The 24,873-nt window shown below is 42.0% G+C and overlaps 1 protein-coding gene across 2 annotated transcripts in view; it reads right to left on the bottom strand.

Annotated features, from left to right (window-relative positions):
• Positions 1 to 23,022, bottom strand: part of LOC142143424 (cytochrome P450 2K1-like) — a 56,514-nt gene extending 33,492 nt beyond the window's left edge. Inside the window, exons 1-4 of one of the 2 annotated variants that reach the window (XM_075201261.1) lie at positions 22,880 to 23,022; positions 6,482 to 6,678; positions 2,871 to 3,033; positions 973 to 1,122 (exon numbers count right to left, since the gene is read on the bottom strand). In XM_075201261.1, the coding sequence (XP_075057362.1) occupies positions 973 to 1,122; positions 2,871 to 3,033; positions 6,482 to 6,664 (496 nt within the window). In that variant the 5' untranslated portion in view covers positions 6,665 to 6,678; positions 22,880 to 23,022. Of the gene's footprint in view, positions 1 to 972; positions 1,123 to 2,870; positions 3,034 to 6,481; positions 6,679 to 21,587; positions 21,661 to 22,879 lie in introns of those variants that run through there. The other variant, XM_075201262.1, reaches the window with a different exon arrangement.
• Positions 23,023 to 24,873: the final 1,851 nt, after the last annotated feature.

Below are 24,873 nucleotides of genomic sequence, written 5' to 3'. Positions count from 1 at the left end.
GAAAAATGACAATCTGCAGACAACTGGAACAACTCTTGTTTTCCCCTGTGTTTCTATCGGCTGGACCTGGACTCCATCTGTTCTTCTGGGCTGGATTACATTTTTTCCTCTGAGCTTGAGCTGGAAATTCTCTATTCTACTGGTAGCTTGTAGGCAGTCCCTCAGTGATCTGCTTTCTCTTTAGGAGGCTTAATAGCTGTGGCTACACTGCATTCTGTGCTTCTGTGGCTCCTCAGGCTATGGTGATGGTCCCTGCAATGACCATGCCTACCTCCTCCCTGACCGTACTACCACACTTTTCCTTCTTCTCTCTCTTTGGCAGACTCTGATGTCCTTTCTTTAGTCCTCATTCTTAGGCATTCTGGGAAGTGCAATTCACTGCACCTGAGACATAGATGGACGGCCACCTACTGCTGATGTCTCATTCAACTCCTGGATCTCAACCCTCTTCTACAGGGGATCCCTGGGTCCAGGGATTACATATATAATTGACTTTAAAGCAATAATCTAAAATGAAGGTGGATTTATTCAAATGAATGACAATAACACAATTTTCTCATATTGTATACATTAATAGTTAAACCACTTCTTGGGGTAAAGTGTTTGACTCGTGTTTACAAGATGGACATAGCAGAACATGAGAGGTTCAGGCGTGGGAAATCTTATTTTTTAAGGGAACTGAGAACTTATAAAAAATTCTGGAAAAAAGGATGCCATAGATGTGACCTAATTAATATGTAGAAAAATAAAAAAAACACAAATGAGCTATTTATACCCAAAACTGTGCAGGTGATAAGAAACAATAATTGGCAAAAAAAGGGATTTCTCGTTAGTATTAAAGGGATTCTTCACTGTATCATGGTCATATTTTGATGTGTGTTTATACATAAATAAATGCAAATGTATTTTTCTATTAAAATGGTAATAGTGGTATTCAAGAAAATGATAGATAGTCCAATATATAACACTCACCTTTATAAGATCTAAAAGTCTGTATTAAACTTTCACATTCATCATTGATTTTGTTTTCTATGCTTTTTTTCCCCATTCCATAATCTCGTAATGTTGAAAGAGTAAATCGTCTCATCACTTTCCAATTCTCGCCATGTGCAAAGATAATACCTAAATAGAAAACATAATCCAAAATATCATTTGCCCCAAACAACTAAATTCCACAATTTTCCCATCAACCCACCACCAGGTCCTAATACAAAAACAACCTTCTACTCTCAATTCACCTGAATATCTTGTGTTAATGTGCACCTCTGTTAGAGGTGTAGCTATTAATGTACACATAGTTGTAAATCCATTCTGAAAATAAATCTGTCATAAGCTACAATATGCACATGGCCTCTAAAATGTAGGTTTGTAGGTATATATCATCTTGGAGTCACTCCAGTGACATCCAACTATGAAGTGAGGCTAACAAAGGGACATATACAGTATACTAGACTAGTGTGATCTGTAAAGCCTCTCTATTGCATTGACCCCTTTTTGCCATGCAGTCTGCTCCCGTCTGCAGTGTCTGTGGTCAGACAGGATCTTAATGAACTGCTTTGTGACTTAGAATATGTAAAGCATTTGAAACCCCAGAAAACCATTCATGTTAGCAGATATTCTAACTCTCCAAAATTAAATTCTGCTCAAATGAGAAGGGAATTATTGTGTTCCTTTCCTGTCTGAGCAGTAAATGAAGATCAGAATGGTGTAAAGTGGAGGAAAAGGAGGAGCCCAGCTGTTTTAAGTAAGTGAGGAGAGGTCAGGGTGTCCTTCCCTAAAAACATTGGGGGACCCATCAAAATGTTGCTATGTGGCCCTCGAATTCTAATTATGCTCCCGGCAGAAGCTTTCACCAACCATTTTCCATACCATGCATTACAGCATCACTGAACAGTAGGTGGCATGCCCCTGTGTGGCAATAAACAAGATGCCTTTAGAACTGATCTACCAATTGCAGAGATGTTTAAAGAGGTTTTATCCAACAAATTTGGCACTGAACGCCCACTATCCATATCAAATCCATATTGCTTGCTAGAAAAAGCAGGGATTGTCAGTAAAGGTAGGGGTCATCTGGTGTTTGAGTTAGGAGAAAGTTAAAACAGACAATCATAATGCACTCCAGCAATTGTCTGTTATCCAGAGCAATCCAACCTATAAAGCCTTACGCTACAGATAGCAAGGCAGTGATGTATTTCTAAACTAAAGCTGTAATGGTGAATATATATGCATCCGATTAATAGATTTAATAGAAGCCACTTGTCTGAAAGTGGACAGTTCATTTCAGGGGTGTAAGTAGAAATGTGTGTGCACATTAGCAAAGTTTTGAAGGGACCAGCTATGTTTCTAATGAGAAAGATTTTCAAACCCCCTTCTCTTCTCACTTACCATGCCAGGCTGCAAACCCGCCTCTTCTTATCAACTGATGCTCTGTTGCACTCCACTCTGCACTTCCTACTCAAATAGGTAGGTCAACTCATTTATACGGGGATTTCAAATAAATTTTGGTGCAGGTGATCACACAGCATGGAAATCTTTAAGCTCCTTGCTGAATGCAGACACTGCACCATACTCATACTCAGAGAAGATAGCAGAAGGGATCAGAACCTGGATCAGCATGGATGGCAACTGCATAGTGCCACCTCAGCTGCAGGTCCCATGCTATGGTGACAATCACTATTAGTTTATATAATATGGCTTTGTGTCAGTAGTATCTGTGTTTTGCATGTGAAATGCATGTGACTGGGACTGGAATTGTTTTATTCATTGAGCAGGACTTATATTACATTAATGCACTTTAATGTGTTTTATATCAGCATTTAACTCTAAACTTTTTTATGTATGTGTTTTGACTTTCAACTCAAAATAGTTACCATTTCCCCTTGATGTCTTAGAGATGATTGGTGAATCAGGTCTTTCAGAAAATGCATCTGCATGGTTGATTAGAGCATCTTTTACAGTGTCATAACCACACAGGATGACCATCTTCTCTAACCCTAATTTGACACTGAATACTGAGCCATACTTTTTCGCCAACTGTGAAAACAGTAAAGGATAGAATCAACAAACCATTCAAAGAACAATGCTAAAATATGTCAAACTATGAATTGGCTCCCATTTCCCACAATCAACCTACCCATGCTTTCTCTCTCACAAATGTTGATGACTGGCTCCATCCACTGTGGAATGGTCCATCTAGTATGTGAGGCTTGATTTGTTCTTGTCAAGTATTCACTCAAACATCATGTGCCAGCTGGACACTTCTCAAATATGACAGCTCAAAACAAAGTAGAGCCGATTCATCTCAATGCGATGTGCCACCGGCATCACCACAAATTCTGGCTGAGCACATTTCCGGGTACCACGGTACCCCAGCATCACAGATTTTTCTAACCACCTCTATGAGATGTGGGGAGAATCTGCGATGTTGCATTACCACGGAGTACCTTGACATCCATTCCGGATTTTGAGCTGGTGTAGTACATGTCCTACCATTAACAGTCTGGGCATGATGATGCTTGTAGAATTACAAGTATCAGCATACCCAAGGCTGCCAGGGCATGGAGAAACTTGGGGAACCCCATGCCCTGGCATCCAGAGCCTGCTGGGACCTGTAGTGTACCAAGACAAAATGTATATAGACCAGACACCTCTTTTTAACCACCAAATTTTAAGTTACATATAAAAAAATACCTCTGTGTTCTTTTTAGAAATTACAGACGGCAGGTCTGTTTATAAGCTGTCCACACTGCCAGAGATGAAAACCACAGCTTATAAATAGACCTAACACATGTCATTTCTTCATTCGCAACGGGTGTTCTTCTTACAAGAACTTGTTTGAGACATGTCTTCAGGTTTTATTTTTATTTTGCCAAGCACGTTACAGTGGATTATTTTGGTTTATCAAGCAGGAAAAAAAGATAGGCCTTTTTTACTTCACTTGGAATATTTTATTGTTTTATTTTTTTTAACCCTATTTGGATTAAAAGCTTAGAAGATACAGATTGTACAGATGAAGAACACAGAGGTTGCTGGGTATGATATTTTTTTTATATGTAATTAACATTTGGTGGTTGAAAAGTGCCTGCATTCCATGGCAGCCATGGGTATAAAAAACAAGCGCCAGCATGCCCAGACTGTTAATGGCAGCCTGGATTTGCTGGGACCTGTAGTGAACCAACTCAAAATAAAGTCTGTCTAAATTTTAACGATTTTATTACAACACACCCAACGCCCAGGGGTGTGGAAAGAGCCCTAGGGCTAGATTTACTAAGCTGCGGGTTTAAAAAAGTGGGGATGTTGCCTATGGCAACCAATCAGATTCTAGCTTTCATTTATTTAGTACCTTCTACAAAATGACAGCTAGAATCTGATTGGTTGCTATAGGCAACATCCCCACTTTTTCAAACCAGCAGCTTAGTACATCTAGCCCCTAGTGCTTTCAGCATGGGGATGGGCAGCCCTATGGAGGGGCCCTGCATTTTGTTTGCATACCGCATCTCACTAGGGAGTCCAGCACCGTGCTGACCAACCTAGTGCTGTTTGTTTTGAAGTCGTGGAGGACAAACGCTTTCTCCCCCCCCCTAATTTACTACTACCAGCATTAGGCTTGAGGCACAAGGGTTAATTTGTTTGGGGAGGGTCGCATATACCTTTTAACAAATATATAAATATATATATATATATATATATATATATATATTCATTTTTAACATGTATTGTGCCGGCTGGTGTGTCTGCTCTATAGTCGCAGTGTCCCCAGGCAATGTTGGAAGTATTACTACCACCGGCTAATCACATCTATACAAAGCAGCATGTTGATTCTGGCAATTTTTAATCCAAAATTGCTGCAAGTTTTCTATTTAAAACTACCAACCAATCAGAAATGAGTATTGGTTTGAAAATGACGCTTTTAAAGCTAAATGTGGGCGATTTCAGAGTCTCCATGTTTTGGGAAAACCACTGCAACTCACTGAAGGTTGACAGCGATTTCTGATTTGAGACTAAAAATTGCTTGTCAATACATATAGCGATTTGATGGCTAATATTGCTGGTGATCTCTAGCGATGTGCAGCAATTTCAAATCGCTGAAAAACTTGCAGCTTGATACATTTACCACACTGGTCATATGTCGCTTTGTTTGCTATATTGTTTTATTGTTTGCAAACATGGTCCATAATGCATTATTTGGTTAAACCTTTATTGAGAAATACAGTAGATAGCATATACAATATATTATCTACTTTTTTTGCAAGCTGCGCTTTAGTTAAAGTTTCAAAACTAAGTATATTGAACCATAAACACAGAAAATGGTTAATCTAGTGCTAACATTACTACTTGTGGCATATTTTACTGGGCATTACTAGTGTGTATGTTACTGGCAAACTGCTAGTACTGTTGGCATATTAATGGGCAGTTTCCACAATATAAGTTTAAATGAAAGTATGACAACTTACTTTTTCTAGACCATTTCATTATTTTTCTCCTAGAATAATTTATTTTATTTATTTATTGTTTTAGAAAATGGCCCCTAGTCCTTTTTGCTTTTTTTTTTTACCTCATTGCCATTTTACTAAGTCTATACCACACAAAACAAACTTTTATATTTGGGAAGTCAGAGTTTGTTTATGCAAAATTGTGTTGAGAATTTCAACTATTTCTGCTAATTACACTTAAAGCCTTTACACAATTGTTAATCAGGCAAAATAAAGTAAGTAACTTTAGGTGCATTAAAAGGAATATAATTGTAACTGAAAACACTTCTTGATACTACCTACTTAGCTGCTATAGCGTAATAGATACAAGGTGTAACAGAGTGTATCTAACACCTACCATAGTTTATCCATAGTTACTTCTAAATGGTATATTCAAAAGGTTAGAAAAAAAACTTAATCTTTGGGGAGAATTCAGTTGCTAGTGGTGTGCCACCTCGACATCACCATGATGACCGGTTGCACACTTTGCCAGCCAATACGTTATAGAATCTTGGCTCATTTTCTTGAATTCTATTTGTACTAAATTCAAAAAGGGCTCTTTGCTCACCTTGCAATTTAGTAACAAAATAAGCTCTAAAACACAGATTTAAATCAGCAAATAACTTATATCTCTCTAGTTCATGTAAGATAATGGAAATGAATGTCTGATTGGTATTTATTAGTACAAATTTTGCATCTAGAAAAAAATAAGTTAGTATGTCTTATATCCATTACATTTAAAGGAGGGTTTCAATTACATTATTTTGGTGGCAGTCTATCAGTTCTATTTGAAATGCTGCTTCAGTAACAAGGGTGATCTGCAGAGGTTCAAAGTTTATGTAAGTGCAAGGACCCTACTAAATAGTCATACTCTAATGTACTATACTAAATGGTGGGGGTCATTCTCCAAAGTACAATTCTTGGGAAGGAAGTGGATTTTGTAAAGATGTTAAATAAGTAGAAGCCCCCTTTAAATGATTTAGTGGAGTAACGTAGAAGTACTGTATTACCTCTATAAATGTATTATGAGGTTTTGATAAGTCTATAATGTGCATATTTCCAATGATCGGTAAAGGGGTTGGTCCAGGGGGGAAATTTTTGCAATTATCTTGTTTCCGATTGTTAAAAACAGTGGCCAAAAATAGGATGATAACAACAGACAGAAGAATTGTGATGGGGTCAATGGTAATCATGTCTTCTGTAAAATCTAGAGAGGGAAGACAAAAGATAGTTATTTTAGAAGGAAACAAATTCTTTATAATCCAAATACAGAACAAACCATGCTCAATTAAGATATCACTCCTGTCCTGCTATGGTTCTGGCCATCAGAGAGAAACTGAGGAATCTGCAAGATTGGCCCATGTGGATGGCACAAAGAATATAGCTAGTTTATAGTGCTTCATGCAACAGGGTTTAATATCTATCCTAACACAAGCTTATTCTACTATGTGGAGCTTAAATATAAGTGGTTCCCATGGTCACTGTAGCAAATGTTAGATCCAACAGATCTTGCTAGATGTATACATTAGAATCCACCAGATGAATAACAGATATGTTCATTATATGGTACTGTGGCAAAGTCACTTGGTTCAACAAAATATGCAAGTGTTATACATAGATACATACAAGATAGGCCACCAGCTGTAATGCCCATTGGGCACCTCTAATCATGCAACATTTATGAAGAATATGATGTAAATGAACTAATGTGGCACCCTCTGGAACATCTTAGTTACTTAGACAAGCATCAAAGTATTAATGTATTTGAAAAAAAACAAATGTTCCATCTACAGGTAAAGATCCTCTATAAATATATGTTTTAGCATATCAAGCTCTCAAATTGTCACGACTGGTAGCGGGTGTATGACTGGTAGTGGGTACCTGCTGTTGTTGGCGCAACTCAGAGGAAGGCGCGGAGTCTAACGTGCCCCTGGTATTCACCAGGAACCCCCGCAAGGAAGTATGGACTCCGCTGCAGGGACACGCAGGTCGCGGTCCTTCCTAGAGTCCACAGCGAGATACAAGGGGGTGTCAGACAGGCCGGTTCAGCAACGTTCAGGTAGAGGAGGTACAAAGGGAAATCCAGAAGAATGGTGAGGCAAGCCGGGTCGGTAACTTTCAGGGAGCGCAGTACAAAGGCAGAATCCAAATAGGGGTGGTCAAACGGTCCGGGTCAAAAGGGTCACAAGCAGCACGAGGAATGTCAGGAACAAATACAGCAACTGGTACACACAAACGCTGGAGACAGGAAGACCTGATACTCTGGCACTGATTAGAGGGCAGGAAGAGGTTTAAATAATGTGGTGACCCAATCAGCATCAGCGCTGCAGCGCTGTCATACCTGCCGCCGGGAATCCTACATAGCGTCCCGTTGCCTAGCAACGGGGCGCGTCATACAGCGAGGGGTAGATGACAGGGGAGATCCGGAAGTGATGCGTCTGGTTGCCTAGCAACCAGACGCGCGGTCAGGCAGTCAGGCGGCCGTGCGGACGGCGCCTGACAGTATACCCTCCTCTTCTTCCTCCTGTTTGAAGGAACTTTTTGAGAATTCTAGGAGCGTGAAGGTCCTGCTTGTCCACCCATGACCTCTCCTCTGGGCCAAATCCTTTCCAATGGACAAGAAATTGCTGTTTGCCACGAAGAATGCGAGAGGCCAAGATCCGATTGACTTCGAATTCAGTTCCAGAAGAGTTTTGTATTGGTGGAGGACGACAGGGAGGTCGATAGAATTTATTGAGTACCACTGGTCGTAGTAAAGAGACATGAAAAGTATTATGACATCTCAGAGGAGGAGGAAGTTTCAATTTAAAGCATACAGGATTAATGACTTGCATGATGGTGTACGGGCCAATAAATCGAGGAGCCATCTTCATAGAAGGAACCTTTAGTTTTAGGTCCCGGGTGGATAGCCATACTTGGTCTCCCACCTTTAAGAGAGGAGTGGCCCTCCGATGACGATCTGCAAAGATTTTGTGATGCTGAGTAGCCTTGAGTAAAGCCATCTTAGTCTTAGCCCAAATGAGAGAAAACTCCCGATAAAGAGTATCTACGGCTGGAACCGGTGAAGAGGACACTGGAAAAGGATCCGGAAACACAGGATGACTTCCGTATACAATAAAGAAAGGGGAGAATCCGGTAGACTCATGAATGTGTTGATTATGGGAGAACTCCGCCCAAGGAAGGAATTGAGACCATTTATTCTGGTTGTCGGAGGTAAAACAGCGGAGGAATGTCTCGAGATGCTGATTGATTCGCTCCGTCTGTCCGTTGGTTTGCGGATGGTATCCCGAAGAGAATTTCAATTCTATGTTCAATCTCTTACAAAAGGCTCTCCAAAAATGGGATGTGAATTGGACTCCACGGTCCGAAATGATCTCCTTCGGGCAACCATGTAGTCTGAATATCTCCTTGATAAAGATATCTGCCAGACGACTGGCCGTGGGCAGTCCAGTTAGAGGAATAAAATGTGCCATCTTCGAAAATCGATCAATAACCACCCAGATAGTGGTAAACCCTGCACTGAGGGGTAGGTCTGTGATAAAATCCATGGCCACACTTTCCCAAGGAGCATCGGGGATAGGGAGTGGACGAAGAAGGCCTGCCGGAACTCTTCTACAAGTCTTGTGTTGAGCACAAGTAGTACAGGAAGCAATAAATTTACCAACATCGGCACGTACATTAGGCCACCAGAAGCGTCGGCAAAGCAGCGATGTTGTCTTCTTTATTCCAGCATGGCCGGCAATGCGGGATGAATGAGCCCACTGCAGGGTCTTGAGCCGGAGATGGGGTTCCACGAATGACCGGCCTGGAGGAGGAGAGGATGTTTTGGTCCTAGTGAGGGCTACGATATTAGAAGGATCAATAATATGCTGAGGAACCAACGGTCTTAAACGATCGGAATCGTCAAATGAGCGAGATAATGCATCGGCACGTCCGTTCTTGGCTCCCGGGCAGAATGTGAGCTTCATGTTAAATCGAGCGAAGAAGGATGCCCAGCGGGCTTGCCGAGGATTAAGGCAACGAGCCTCTTGATCGAACACTAGGTTCCGATGGTCGGTAAACACAGTGACAGGAAATATAGCCCCCTCCAACAGATGTCGCCATTCCTCCAGAGCCGCCTTGATGGCCAGTAACTCCTTGTCCCCTATTCCATAATTACATTCACTTGGAAGAAATCGTCTGGAGAAAAACCCACACGGGTTGTGTGAGCCAGCCGGAGACTCTTGAAAAAGCACCGCCCCAATGCCTACAGAGGATGCATCTACCTCTAAGAAGAAAGGTCGTTCTTGATCTGGCTGGGACAGAACTGGGGCTGAAGAAAATGCTTTTTTTAACGTTATGAAGGCAGACATGGCTTCCGAGGACCAAACCCTGGGGTTGGCAGTCTTCCTGGTTAAAGCTGTAATGGGGTCTATAATGGTGGAGAATCCCTGAATAAATTGGCGATAATAGTTTGCAAAGCCGATGAACCTTTGAATAGCTTTAAGGCCTTGTGGCTGAGGCCAGTCCAGAATAGCTGACACCTTGGTGGGATCCATACAAAGACCTTGACCCGACACAATGAAACCAAGAAAAGGTACCTGGCTATTCTCAAACACACATTTCTCCAGCTTGCAGTAGAGGTGATGTTTCCGGAGTCTACGTAAGACCTCCTTTACTTGTTCCCGATGAGTCTTCAGATCTTTAGAAAATATTAATATATCGTCTAAATACACTACCACAGAAGTGTACAACAGGTCATGAAAGATATCGTTAACAAAGGTTTGGAAGATGGCTGGGGCGTTGCAGAGGCCGAAGGGCATCACCAGGTACTCGAAATGTCCATCTCTGGTGTTAAAGGCCATTTTCCATTCGTCTCCTTCTTTGATGCGAATCAAATTATAGGCCCCACAGAGATCTAGTTTGGAAAAGATTTGAGATCCACTGAGTTTGTCAAAGAGGTCGGAGATGAGAGGTAGTGGATATCGATTCTTGACAGTGATGCGGTTGAGAGGACGATAATCAATACAAGGCCGAAGAGACCCATCCTTCTTCTTAACAAAAAAAACCCCTGCACCCGCTGGGGAAGTGGATTTGCGGATAAATCCCCGTTTCAGGTTTTCTGAAATATATTGAGACATGGCTGACGTCTCTGGACGAGATAAAGGGTAGGTCCTCCCTTTGGGGATGGGTTGGTCAGGAGATAAAACAATAGCGCAATCCCAGGGACGATGAGGTGGCAAGATCTCCGCTTCCACTTTACTGAATACATCTTGGAATTCTATATAGGCCTCAGGAAGGTGGGTTAGCTCGGAATGAGCCATTACTTGACATTTTGGAGGCAAGACTCTAGACAGACATTCAAAGCGACATCCTGAACCCCACGACATAACTTGAGCGTGGTCCCAATCCATCTGAGGAGAATGTTTTCTCAGCCACGGTAGCCCCAAGATGAGGGGATTAATGGACCTCGGCAACACCAAAAGTTGGATCATTTCGCTATGAAGTACTCCTACCCTCAACCGAACAGGAGAAGTCACGGAGGAGATGGAGCCGTGAGTGACACGACTTCCGTCGACTGCCGTCAGAGATAACGGTTGGGGCAATGGGTTTAGAGGTATTTGGAGCTGCGAAGCTAGATCTGCCGAAATGAAGTTCCCGGAGGAGCCGGAGTCCACAAAGGCCGTGGTGGAAAAGGTACCCTTGGGGGTGCTCAGGATGACAGCCATCTGAAATTCTGGGGAATTTTCTTTAGAATAGGGAGCAACTGTGGATTCTCCTAAAACGGCCTCCCCGCCACCGTTTAGGAGGAAGAGTTTCCCGGTTTCTTGGGACAGACTCTTAGCAGGTGTCCCGGATCTCCACAATACAGACACAGGCGTTGTTTGAAGCGTCTCTCCCTCTCTTCAAGGGATAATTTAGAGCGTCCTACTTGCATTGGTTCGTCCACTGGCAGGATGGGATTTTGGAACTGGGGTGCTAGCCGTGGTATGAACCGTTTGCCAGGAGAGCGTTCCTGCGTGCGCTCTTGGTAGCGCAAATCCACCTTGATGCACATGGAGATGAGAGAGTCTAACTCCGCCGGGAGTTCTCTGGAAATTAGCTCATCCTTAATCCGGTCCACCAGACCTTGCCAAAAGGTTGCCACCAGTGCTTCGTTATTCCATTTTAACTCGGAAGCCAGGGTTCGAAATTGAACTGCGTATTGCCCCACGGACAGGTCACCTTGGCGGAGGTTTAACAAGCTGGTAGCTGCAGAAGCAACTCTTCCGGGATCATCGAAGACTTTCCTGAAAGCTTCAATGAAAGAGTTGGAGTTATTAAGAAGTGGACCTCCTTGTTCCCATAAAGGTGAGGCCCAGGCAAGGGCTTGACCACTGAGGAGGGAGATGAGAAAGGCTTCTTTGGTGCGTTCTGAAGAAAAGGCCCCTGGGTTGCACTAAAATTGAATGGCACATTGGTTCAGAAAGCCCCTGCACTTCTTGGGATCACCGTCAAACTTTTCGGGTGTCGGGATGCGTACACCGGAGGCCGCTGTAGAGACCGTAACCACACTGGATGCTGTGGATGCCGCAGAGGTTATGGCTGGTGTAGCGGGTACAGCATTCTGAAATGTATCGAAGCGGGTAGCAATCCCTTGGACACATTGTAGAAGATGCGCTTGGGCTGCCTCTTGTTGCTCCACTCGTTGAGCCAAATGCAGGAGTAGGTCACGAGCAGACGGTTCACCAGACCCTTCCGTTGTCATGGCCAGAGTATGACTGGTAGTGGGTACCTGCTGTTGTTGGTGCAACTCAGAGGAAGGCGCGGAGTCTAACGTGCCCCTGGTATTCACCAGGAACCCCCGCAAGGAAGTATGGACTCCGCTGCAGGGACACGCAGGTCGCGGTCCTTCCTAGAGTCCACAGCGAGATACAAGGGGGTGTCAGACAGGCCGGTTCAGCAACGTTCAGGTAGAGGAGGTACAAAGGGAAATCCAGAAGAATGGTGAGGCAAGCCGGGTCGGTAACTTTCAGGGAGCGCAGTACAAAGGCAGAATCCAAATAGGGGTGGTCAAACGGTCCAGGTCAAAAGGGTCACAAGCAGCACGAGGAATGTTAGGAACAAATACAGCAACTGGTACACACAAACGCTGGAGACAGGAAGACCTGATACTCTGGCACTGATTAGAGGGCAGGAAGAGGTTTAAATAATGTGGTGACCCAATCAGCATCAGCGCTGCAGCGCTGTCATACCTGCCGCCGGGAATCCTACATAGCGTCCCGTTGCCTAGCAACGGGGCGCGTCATACAGCGAGGGGTAGATGACAGGGGAGATCCGGAAGTGATGCGTCTGGTTGCCTAGCAACCAGACGCGCGGTCAGGCAGTCAGGCGGCTGTGCGGACGGCGCCTGACACAAATTCAATAGCTCAGAATAATAATCCCTCTTCTCAGAGCATTTTTTGTGATACCAAATTGGAAATTATTGGTTTCTCTCTGGCATTCTACAGAATATTTATTCCCCTTTCCCTCCACAGCTTATGTGACTAAACGAGCTTGATAACACTGTAACCAGCCTGTCCCTCATTTCTCACAAAATGTATCATATCATGTACTTTTTATAGCCCTTGCTTTTGTTCCCCAGCTCAACAGAGTACAACTGCAGTGTCTAATTACATGTGGATAAGAGGACATTGTAGCTGATTGTAAATATGTATATTGGTTATTGTTCTTAAAGTGAATCCAGGTGGGTTATGGGTAAGGATCAGATTGCAGGATACAGATGAGGGGGAAGGTCAATTAGTATCCATTGTTCTCAACATGACTAGTCCAGACATTTTGTCTAGAACCTAGCAGGAGTTTCTGTGGACGTACAGCTCATCTCCACTCCTCTCTCCAATCCCCTAGTCCAGCACTCACCAATGCTTCAGAAGGATAGACCCAGAGGTTTGCCCAGGGAGGGGAAATCACTGTGGAAAATAGACCTTAGATATCAGGAGCCACTGCAGGGGGGAGGTGATATTAATTCTGGGAATTGATTCATGGAAGGTGCAGTGCAGCTGGTTTTGAGTTGTCGTTCTCTACTGATAGACTACAGCTGCAGCTAAGAGAAAAACTTCATGGGTCTTTAAGTCAGGACTTTAAGTCAGGTGACTGTAGCTCCTTAAGCTAGTGGTGTAAGGGAGAAATAATGTGGTGAACCTGTCTGGCATTTATTTACTGTGTGTATATAATACTCTAATGATTGTTTTTGTTACAATAAATGTATTGTTATACTTTCTAACTGCATTTGCATGAGTGACTTTAACAGCTCTAGAAGGTACTGGTTAGGCTTCCCTGGCATAGTAAGGCACCCCTGGGTGACAAACAAGCGTGAAGTGGGTAGCATTGGGCCAGATAACCCCGGTATCTTCACAACTTGATATCTACATATTGCTATAGTTAAAAAATAGATCTCACACTCGTTTTCCCAATGTATCACTTAATATATAAAGGATGTTATTTCTGAAATGCAAAATGGCAATGCAGCATATATACAACTTTGGAGCCACTGTGTTCCACAATTTATGCAACTGTGTCTAGATTTAAGCATAGGAGCAGGAATTTGTTCAGGCAGAACAGAGGACTTGGGAAGGTGATTCTGTTTTAGGGATTTTTTTTATTTATTTACTTAATTTACCCATTTTAATCGAGAAAACAATTTTTATTTTATATTTTAATAAAGTGATAAATGAGGGTTCTGGGGAGTATTTTGTTCAATTAAACTCTATTGAAAACTGTGTGTCTTTATTTTCTTTCACCATTTTTAGTATAATTTGTGTCAGCTACCCCAGCCACCACAGACTGGGTGATCAGGAAGAGCCACATTTATTTTCAGCATTGGGCTGCGCTATGACAGAAGAATTGCACAGCAGTAAAAGATACTTTCACACTTGCTTTATTTGACCATAGCCAGAAAACTTCTATGGGACTTCTATTCTGCTCACAGTACTTCTATAACAATTATTTCTAGGGTCACAATAATAAACTAAACAAACAAAATAATCCACACAAATTTCTTTGATAGCTAATCACCTATACATCCCCTTTATTTGAGAATTAGCAACTTAGCCAAGTTAATAACTTCTGCCCTTCACACTGGACTAAAAAGATAGCCAGACAACGTTGAAGATTATTTAATGACATGGTGCAAAGAGCTATAATGTGATGTAACCTGGGGAGCAGAATAGTGCCCAATAATGCTGCTCTAGTCTCTTGGGCCACCCTCACAGAGGCCCTGTAGAGGTTGTACCCCTTAAACTCTCCGTAGTTCTGTTACTCTTGCAACCTATAGCAAACAATAAGATATTAGCTAAACATTCCTCTTTTGTTCTTGCTTTGCTGTAGCTCAACAACTCCTGTGGACTTCTTACCTCAGTTTCCGTCCATCTTCTTCTCCTTTCCCAAACAATTGTCACAACTTACAAAGTGTTTCCTTCTCCATCCCTGGAATACCTTCTTGTCAGGCCGTTAGCCTTTTGAGGATAGCAATAGCAGTATACTAACCGGTATTAGCACAACTAAACTAATAGGTGCGGAGTCTAACGTACCCCAGGTCATTGCCAGGGACCCCCGCAAGGAGGTTTGGACTTCGCTGCACAGGGTACGCAGGTCGCGGTCCTACTAGTCAGTTACCGGTGTAGTGTAGAAGGGTCAGACGGTCCGGGTCGAGCCAATCAGGAATAAACAATACCAGGGAGAATCCGAGAGAGTAGTCGCCAAGCCGAGGTCACAGTACAGATGGGTCACACAGAAGAAGGAGTAGTCGCCAAGCCGAGGTCACAACAATATAGCAGGAACACTGGGAGCACAATCAGGAGCAGGAGACCCAGGAGCACTTAGGATTGAACCTGTTACTCTGGCACCCTAATGGCGCCAGAGCTAGGTTTAAATAGAGCAGGCTAGATGAGGATTGGAGGCGCCAGGAGGCGGAGATTCAGCGGGGCAGGTAGCGTCCCGTTGCTAGGCATGCGCCCGACAGGTCTCAGAGGCGGAAGCCGCAGCGTGTCTGTTGCCTAGAAACAGAGCGCTGCGGCCGGAAGGAAGGAGGGTGTCCATTCCCCGGCTGACAAGGATCAGCAGGGATGGCGCCTGACACTTCTGCAGTGATGATCTACGTTAAATGTTCCCCAGGCAACAGCTGTCCATCGTCTTTATTTTTCCACACATGATTCTTAGCAATAATTCAGTGTCAGCAGAAGAGGAGAAAGCTTGCAGGACAGGGGAAGATTGAGACTGATACTGGATTTTAGGAGGAGATCCATTCAACAGCCTTGGTTCAGGAAAGGGAAAGAGGGACAAGAGTGCAAGCCAGGGCTTCTATTCCAGATTTTGTGGTACCATAAGCTTGACAAGCAGCCCTCCCATATCCATTTTTTCTACATACTAGTACTGACCACATTTTCCCTCTTGTTAATCTACAAGACATACCACTTAAATCAATATGAGAAACTATTAAAGAATCATTCCAGTAAAAGTCAAACTAAAAGTGATTTAAATGTTGTTCTTTTATTTGTAAACCAAAATCCACGTATCTCTCATTTATCTCCTTATTCCAAGTTCATGTATTTAAGATCCCTAGAAAGAATCCTTAGAAGTAGATTTATCAAACATTCTAAAAAGGAAAATTGGAGGTGTTGCCCATAGCAGCCAATCAGATTCTAGCTATCATTCATCCAGTACTTTCCTGAAAATGTTAACTACAATCTGACTGGTTGTTATTGGTAACACCTCCACTTTTCTTTTTTAAAAGGTTTAAAAAATCTACAACTTAGTCCCAGTTTAACACAAGTGATACATGAAACCTTCTGTAGATAATATATGTAACAATGAATTCTGATGTCACTAGTTATTATCAGTGACTTCTGAGGTCATCACTTCAATGTTTTTGGGAATTATTTCTTTACATTATTACACATTTTCATAAACTGCATAGTGTTAATGTCCCACATTTCATGCACCCAACCTCCTTGTAATGTTCATCTTATTACTGAATTTATATTATAAAATACACAAAAGGTCACAGTTTATTTAGATATAAAATATATATATAAAACGGATGGCGACGAGAGCAAGGCAGTCAGCAAAACTATTTGCAAAATCAAACAGTGGAAGGTCAGACCATTTCTTTTACAGTCGTTCGGTGCTTAATCCTGGCAACAGAGTGACTACACTCCTTCTGGACTCGACAATGACATGATCACACAAAGAAGGTCAAGGGGTCCTCAACACAAATGGCCCAAGTGTCAGGTTGCTTTGAATGGGGCAGTGATCCCTGGCCAATCAACGGAAGCACCATATGCTTACTAGTTGCTGACTGTGATGCTCTCTCAAAAACTGTGCCTCCTCTGTGGGAGGGAAGGAAAGGTTAGTGCAAGCATTAATGCATGTCATTCATGACAATAGCAGGATGGGAGGAAGGCATTCGATGCAGGAAAGCAAGAGACCCAGCATCCATTCGGTGGAAAATATATAGGAAAGCTGGGATCCTCCTGTGGATCTTATTGGCTGACTATGCAGGTAAGTTAACACTGAATGAGAAAGTGCATGACATGACACACACACACACACACACACACACACACACACATAATCAGGTGCATTTGGTTTATGGCCTCTCTTATCATAAATTGCATAGTTTGATGTCACCCAGTCACCCAACCTCCTTCTAATGTTCATTTTATTACAGTATTCATAGTATAAAATAACCACATGGGCACCAGGTTAAATTTGGCAAAAGGTTACAGTTCATTTAGATATAATATGTATATATAAAACGGGTGGCGGCGAGTGCAAGGCAGTCAAAAAACTATTGGCAAAACCAAACAGTGGAAGGTCAGACCACCTCACCACTAGTCCCAGGACATAAGCCTTTACGATTGGCTTTTGATAAATTCTGGCAACAGAGTGACTGCATGCAGGCATAGACAATGTACTTTGCTTAGCGCTGTACATTGCCTATGCCTGCATACTTACATTTCCACCTAAACAGCAAGGAAAAGAGCACCGCGGTCTGCAGTAACGTCATCAAGACTGTTCGGATCCTTCATAGGCCGCGATCCCTTGCAGTCGCCGGTCACAGCAGTCGTCCTGGAGCCATGTCGGGAAGGAGCCGTTTGGCATCACCATGTCGTGGTAAGTATTGTCGTGGTAGTCAGCATCGATATACTGACTACTACCGGTAAGGAATGGGTACCGTACAATGTTGGGTCCAGAGAGTGCTTAAGCAGCGCGTTAAACTGAAATTTTGCAAGGGGGGATATGTCAGCATCAACCACAAGTCACCTCCTTGGGGGTGTACCTCCGCCAATCATGAACATAGAGCAACAGACAGATTGCTGGGTCATCTTGGGCGGGCAAGGTTACCCACTGCCCTATACCAGATTTATCCATTTTTTTACTTGAACAACTTGTGAGGGAGCAATTACTGTTTACCTAACCAGCCAAGCCACACCAGTAGATTTGAGGGGGCAACCAGTTGGCCTAAAACCAACCAAAGTTCACCCCACAGGGTCTAATCCCACCAAATTGAGAGTCCAAAGCCAATAGGCCTGACCTATGTCTGGGAGGCATCAGAATTCCCTCACAAGTGCTGTAAATCTGTGATGTAAGACCCAGTTAAAGCCGCAGCAATAGGCGCCCCACACCTAAAGTCTGGATGCAATCATGGTGCAGGTCCAAACTGATAAAGTCCATGACCTCCTAAAATTAGCCCCATAGCATCACATTTACCATTCAATGGGTGAGAAGCATCCATGAGCAGCAACGACAGCCCTCTGTGCTTTGTCAAATAAGAGCCATATATAGGCGACCAGAGATATGGTCAGGTCAGCCAGCAGAGGTCCAGTGACCCTATGACAAATACATACTAGTCGTTCATGAACCTGTGAATGTGGACTATTCTGTGCACCTCCGACCAACATTTTTATAGCTAGCTACCCTTACTGTGCAGCATGGTTAGGCTGCACTACGATTAACTGTAGCTATCGTACTTCCATCTTCCTACATTCTTCATCGTTTTAATGGAAGATTCTTTGGAGGACGCAGGGGTAGCTGCCCAAATATAATCGAAAGGATGCCAGAGGTCAAAGCTGATATACTCAATGGTCTAAATTGCATCAAATGAAATTCAAGTCAGGGAAGAAATGTCCACGTGCGCTAAAATATGACATCTCTTTGTAGAATGAAGATATGGTCGGATCTGTATGCAAGTGAGTCCCATGTTTTCCAAGATACATGTATCCCAAGAGAATCCCATGAGTTGCAGGAAAAGCTAAAGAGCTTGGATGAAGTAATGTAAATTGACAATGAGGTAAACCTAAAAGGTAATCTCCAGTAATGGGAGACTATAGCAACACACTGAACATGGCTTTGCAGCAAAGCCATTAAACTGTTTAAAATGCAGTGGGTCAAAATTGGATTTCAGGGCGGTCCCCTTGTCACTGTATATGTCTAGAATATATGTTATTATATATCTTCAAATTGGAAATCAGTGTAGGGTAAGCTAAAGTTGAGATAGGCCTGCCACCAAGCTTGATATCAGCGTAGGTAGGATAAGCGCCTAGCAATCACTGATTAAAGATCCTAGCTAAATTCTGCCGTTATGAAAGTGTTGAATAGCTGCGAGTCTCGATATTGGCTGACACAAGTCGAGATGATTCCCAACTTGAAAAACATCAGACCTAGCCAAAAGGGCATATCGTAAGTTGAACAGCTCCACCGGGGGAAGGGGGTATGGATTAGGTCTACTGATGTATAGATTGATTTATAATGTAGAGTCTGCTAACATAAGACACGGAAAATACTCTGAGCCATAGACTGCTTATTTCCCCTATTTTCCAGTCCTGGACCATTGGGTCACTATATCAAACTAGCTCTCTCTCAGCTGTGTGTCACACATTGCACCAGCTAAACCTACATTATGGTCACTGTTCTCACCTGTTTCCCTCTTCCTGCATTCACTTGCTGGTTTGAACTGAGCATGCACACACCTGGCTTGCTCAATACTTCCTGCATCCTCTTGATTGGCTAATTGCCTGCTCTGTCTATTTTAAGCACCTGCTTTTCTACCAAGTTGCCAAATCTTCAGGTCTATTCTCCTGTTCAGATGCCCTTTTCACTGGCTCCTGTTTGCTGCCTGTTCTCTGAGTCTCCAGCACATCTATCCGCAGATCATCACAGCCTCTGTGACTACTCCACTATCCTGTGGTAACGCTCTGCAGATTATTGCTACCTGTTCTCTGAGTCTCCAGCACATCTATCCGCAGATCATCACAGCCTCTGTGTCTACTCCACTATCCTTTGGTAACACTCTGCAGATTATTGCTACCTGTTCCCTGAGTCTCCAGCACATCTACCCGCAGTTCATCGTTACCAGTCTCCAGTATAACCTGCATACTTGCCTGCTGTTCCTTACTCTCAGTACATTGGCTCTACCGTTGGCCTGGGAAACTGCCTTTTAGTCTCTCAGTATTTAAGCTACTTCTCATCCGTGGCATCTTCAGTTATTATCTTGGTTCTCAATACAGCCTCGCTCATCACCCCTAAGAGGGACGCGACCTGCGGTCTGGGAGCAGCTAACCCCAAACTCCCTTGCGGGAGTCCCTGGCGAACACCTCCCTCACCGTTAGACTCCGCACCTCTTGAGAGGTAATATCACATGAGCTGGCTGTACGGGCAGTCCTCTGACCCTAACTCAGAGACACTATGTCACATCTCAATACAGAATAGAAGCTGTGCAATTCCATGAAGGTATCCATAGTCAAGAAGATGTTGGGTATTATTTGGATATGAATTTTTACAATTACTATGTTTATTTACTATGAATGTGCTTGATTGGTTGTTTATCACTATAAATAGAAGTATGGTCTGGCTACATCCTCTACCTTGATAAAGATCTCACTTGAAAGATAGAAACGCATTGTTGACTGAAGGAGCACTCATTGGACTGTTTGCTATCATCTATCCTGTGGAGGATTGTTTTGGAAAAGTGGAGTCATCTGTTTATCCCATTTCCTGTTATATGCTCTGTGATGGATTGATCTGGTAGGTATATAGTCTGTATTGAGAGCTTCCTAAAGGAGATGTGTTTGTGTTTTAATAAATGTATCTTGTTTTATTAAGAATAACCCGCCTAGATACGGTTTTGTTTTTACTTTTTTGTACCTCTGAATGAATCCTGTTTGGAGGCTGGGGGAAGACTAAGAAAGGTTACATGTTTGGAGCGAATTCCCATGTATTTGGATGTAAGCATATTACCATTGGGGATTGAGGAGACTTATCATCACTCTCTCACAGATATTTGGTGTCTTTATTGTGAAGGATTCCTTATCTCACAAGGTGGCGTGTTCTAGTATAGAATTTACTTCACTATGTGTGTTATTTTTTATCTTTTTTATATGGAGTCCTTATCCTCATTAATGGAGTAGTGAAGATAGAAGATTGCAACATATTCAAGGACCATACTGTGGAAATTGTTGTATGTTTTTCTGTTTTGACACTATCCAGCACCATCTGCTGAGCCTCTTTTTAATTACATTATGATGGCTACCTGGCAGGACAAGGGAGCCATCGACGAAACGGGTTGGGGCGACAGCATTTCTACTCGGGGTGTGAGAACTCTAGTGGTAAGGAGTTTCTGGTGGGTGCTGTTGGTTATATGGCAAAGTGGGATGGGAGAATGGAAGGAGGCGGGGGGAGAAAAAGGGTGCAATAAATTGAAGACACAAATGGGGGAGGGGTTGGAAGGGCTGAGAAAACAGGGGTATGAGGAAGAATAAAGAAGGGGTGAATGAATGAATGACAGGCTGAGAGCTAACAGGGGGGAACAATGAGAGCAATAAGCAGAAGAAAGTGAAGAGTGCAACAAAACAGGAGGCTGTGTAGATACTAAGCCTGCCCTAGGTCTGTCTCTATTCTGTGCAGATAAACAAGAGACCGAGCATCTACTGGGGTGAAAATATAGAGGGAAATTTGGGACCCTCCTTGTGGATCTTAATGGTTGGGTATGTTGGTGACTTAACCGTGCATGGGTAAGTGCGTGACATGATGCACACAAATGATTTTAAGTGCACTTGGTTTATATCCTCTCATGTCATAGTTAGCACAGGTTCCCATTACCTGTATAAAAGCTCTAATCCTGCAGCCTTGTACCTCTGGATGAACACAGAACTCCCTGGTGGCTGTAAGTATCCTGATAATTTACAACACAAGAAATATCATAACATTAATCCTGTCATTTCTTTTAAGATATAAAACCAGTTGCATTCCCTGCATTTGTATATTAAATGACCTAATTCATTAATACATCTCATCATTTCAAAATGACAACAAGGAATTATAAGGTTTTATTTTAAATGAACAAAATAAACTTAAAACACTTTTTTATGCTTTTATAGTTGAGTGCATGCATGTTTGCAGACATTGACAAATGATCATAAATTATAGATTTCTACAGATATGCAGCTACAAATGATCATTTGCAATTTTACTGTATATTATTATACACAAATGGAATGCATATGCTCATGTTTACATGAAATGCTGTGTGCAAAGGATATGAGGTAAGTAGTTCAACTAAGTGATATGGAGAACAGGGTGAATGACTAATCATATGGCAATTACACTTGTAAGCTAAATGATAACACAGATACATAGTTTTCTACACCGAACTTCATGATTACAAAATTTGGGTTAAGTTGACAGAAATCAGAAGAGGCAGAATCAGTAATGAGAGAGACAGGGTTACGCTTGAAACTGTCTCTGTAAAACAGAAATCGATTTGAGGTACAGAGCTCTAGCAAACAAATATATTATTCGACTCAATTACACTAATTTACCTAAAATCTGTTTTTTTTTTCTAATTACATCATATTTTCATAGAAAAGTTTTCAGATCTTTCATGAAAAGACTAAGGGCTCGAATAACTAAATTGTGCAACAAATATAATATTATTGATAATATTAAGTGATCACTAATGGTGAATATTATTGTTTTGATTGCACAATTTGGCATTACATGTGCCAGATTAATATAATAATTCAATAATTTTTCCCTCTTATTAAAAAAAAATGTTTCCTCATAAGTAAACTAAAATTAAATTGGCACCTTAATAGATAAATAATGCAATAATTTATATATGATTGATGCTTCCTCTTATGTTCTGAATGGCAAAATAGCTCAAACAGCCTGCAGTTTGCCAATCAGAGGCAGGCATTTAAAAACCTGTCTTTTGGATGGGGGATTTGATAGCAGTTTTAACCAAACCGTCTGCGGTTTTGCTATTTCTAAACCGCGACACATCGCCAGCCATTTCAAATCGCAGCCTCAAATCGCCTTATAGTAAATGTGGCAGTTTGGACCACTAAATCACCGTCGATGTGTTGCGTTTTTCTAATGCTTTAGTTTCTTACTTTGAGCCGTTACAGCGTAGAGAGTTTACAGGGAGCTGGTCTGGTCTCTCCTCCTCTGTCCTCCTGTAGATAATCATTTTTTTAAACATTGGGAGAATATATAAGCCTTGACTTCACATGTTGATATTTGTTGGCTGTTAACATTCCAACTGCTAGTCTCTTTATGACCCTGCTCGATAAACAAAGCCTGTATATTGCCCTAGAGATCATTAACCCATCGCTTATGCAATAGTTACATTTTTTTTCTTTGTAAACTTGCCAGTTTTGCAACTGAAAAGTAGAAAATTAGTAGTGGGTTCCACAAAAAGCATGACAGAGTACAATAACTTAGTTATCAAGAGCATTGACTGTAAAATAATTAGAAAAGACAATATAACTGGAGAATCTGGTTCAAAAGCCATCAATGTATATACCGAGTGTTGAACTTGGGCTTGAAAGGCCCACTGGGGGAATGCAATGGTAGGGGTCCATGAAATAGTGTGTGCCCCACTGTGTTGGTGTATCACTGACGGGGCATGATCAGGTGTCAGGGGGGTATAGCCCACCACTACAATATAAATATTAAGATGAAGTATCTAACAAACAATAAACAATTTTTATTTACACTGATCAACACACACATGGATGAACACAAAAAGACATTTAGGGGCATATTCAATTGTTAGTTTCCCGCGCTCCGGAACAACTAGTACCGTTAATACGGTAATAGGTAGCTGGATTTCAGCTCGCAGCTCAGAGAGCTGCGAGCTGATATCCAGCGAGAAAATTACTGTATAAACTGTTTTTACGCGCACTATTACCGTAGTAACGGCAATAGTGCGACGAGCGAGAGATTTTCGGCGTTTCCGCCAACAATTGAATTTGCCCCTTATAGTTATAAATAACATAAAATTAAAAATGTTTTAAATAGTTAAAATGTGGCTGCATTGAGGTTCCAGTCACTTAGAGCTCCATATTACAGACTACAAATATATATATATCTGTTTTCAGACTAATAGGTGTTTTCCATACAGGATGAAGTATATACTTGTGCATTGTATTTGGTTCGCTCTTTTCTCTCACCATCCACAATAAACTTAGTTTGTAATATTGAGCCTGAAAGACTCCCAACTAATCTCAGAAAGTGTGTGGGGAGAAGGCACGGATAGGAAAGGTACATCCTGCCCCTGCACTGCGCACATTATGTAAGGTACCTTTGTAAATAATGTCAGTAAACTAATAATGTTCCATGTTTTGCTCCTCTACAACCAGATATACTGACACAGTCCTCCCAACAAGGATAGCAGTCCCTAGCTGTTGTGGAACTACAAGTACCAGCTTTATAATTCTACAATAGTGGTTGCTCAAATCTGTTCTGCTAAAAATATACACCTCCACTAAACCGAGTAAGAATGCTTCAATGATATCTGTTTAAAAATATATTATAATTTTTATTATTATTATTATTATTATTATTATTATTATTATTATATGACTTATTTTTATAGGGGTCTATTTACCAATTTACTTTTACCTCAAAATCCCCCCAAATTGGTAATTTTCAAGGGACAGACACATTTTTAATTAAAGTAGAAATTGAATAACAGGGTATTGCAGCAGATATCTACGATATCTGCTGCTTTGCCTTTTTCCTCGCACTCCAAAGCAGTCCCCATAGACATCGATGGGGACTGCTAGATTGCACAATTTAACAAGTTCTGAAAATCAAAGATTTCGGAACTTGTGCCCGATGGCTAAAGCCAGCTGAAGCTGGTGTTATTCATTTTTATGCATTCAACTGTTTGCACATATATATCTTGTACCTTCCAATGCTGTTGACACTCTGGTGCTATCAAAATAGACAGGAATTTGTCACACTATCTAAACAAAATAAACATCACTTTACCTTTACTCTAATAACAAATCTGGATTCACCTTTACCCTGTCTATAGTAGTTGCTTGATATTGTCTCCAGAACTCACTTCACCTTCACCTGTTTCAAATTTCTCTTATCT

This window comes from Mixophyes fleayi, chromosome 3, assembly GCF_038048845.1.
Source record: "Mixophyes fleayi isolate aMixFle1 chromosome 3, aMixFle1.hap1, whole genome shotgun sequence".
In the NCBI taxonomy this organism is placed as follows: domain Eukaryota; kingdom Metazoa; phylum Chordata; class Amphibia; order Anura; family Limnodynastidae; genus Mixophyes; species Mixophyes fleayi.
Note: the sequence above shows the minus strand (reverse complement) of the source record. Positions and strands in the feature narration are given on the sequence as shown.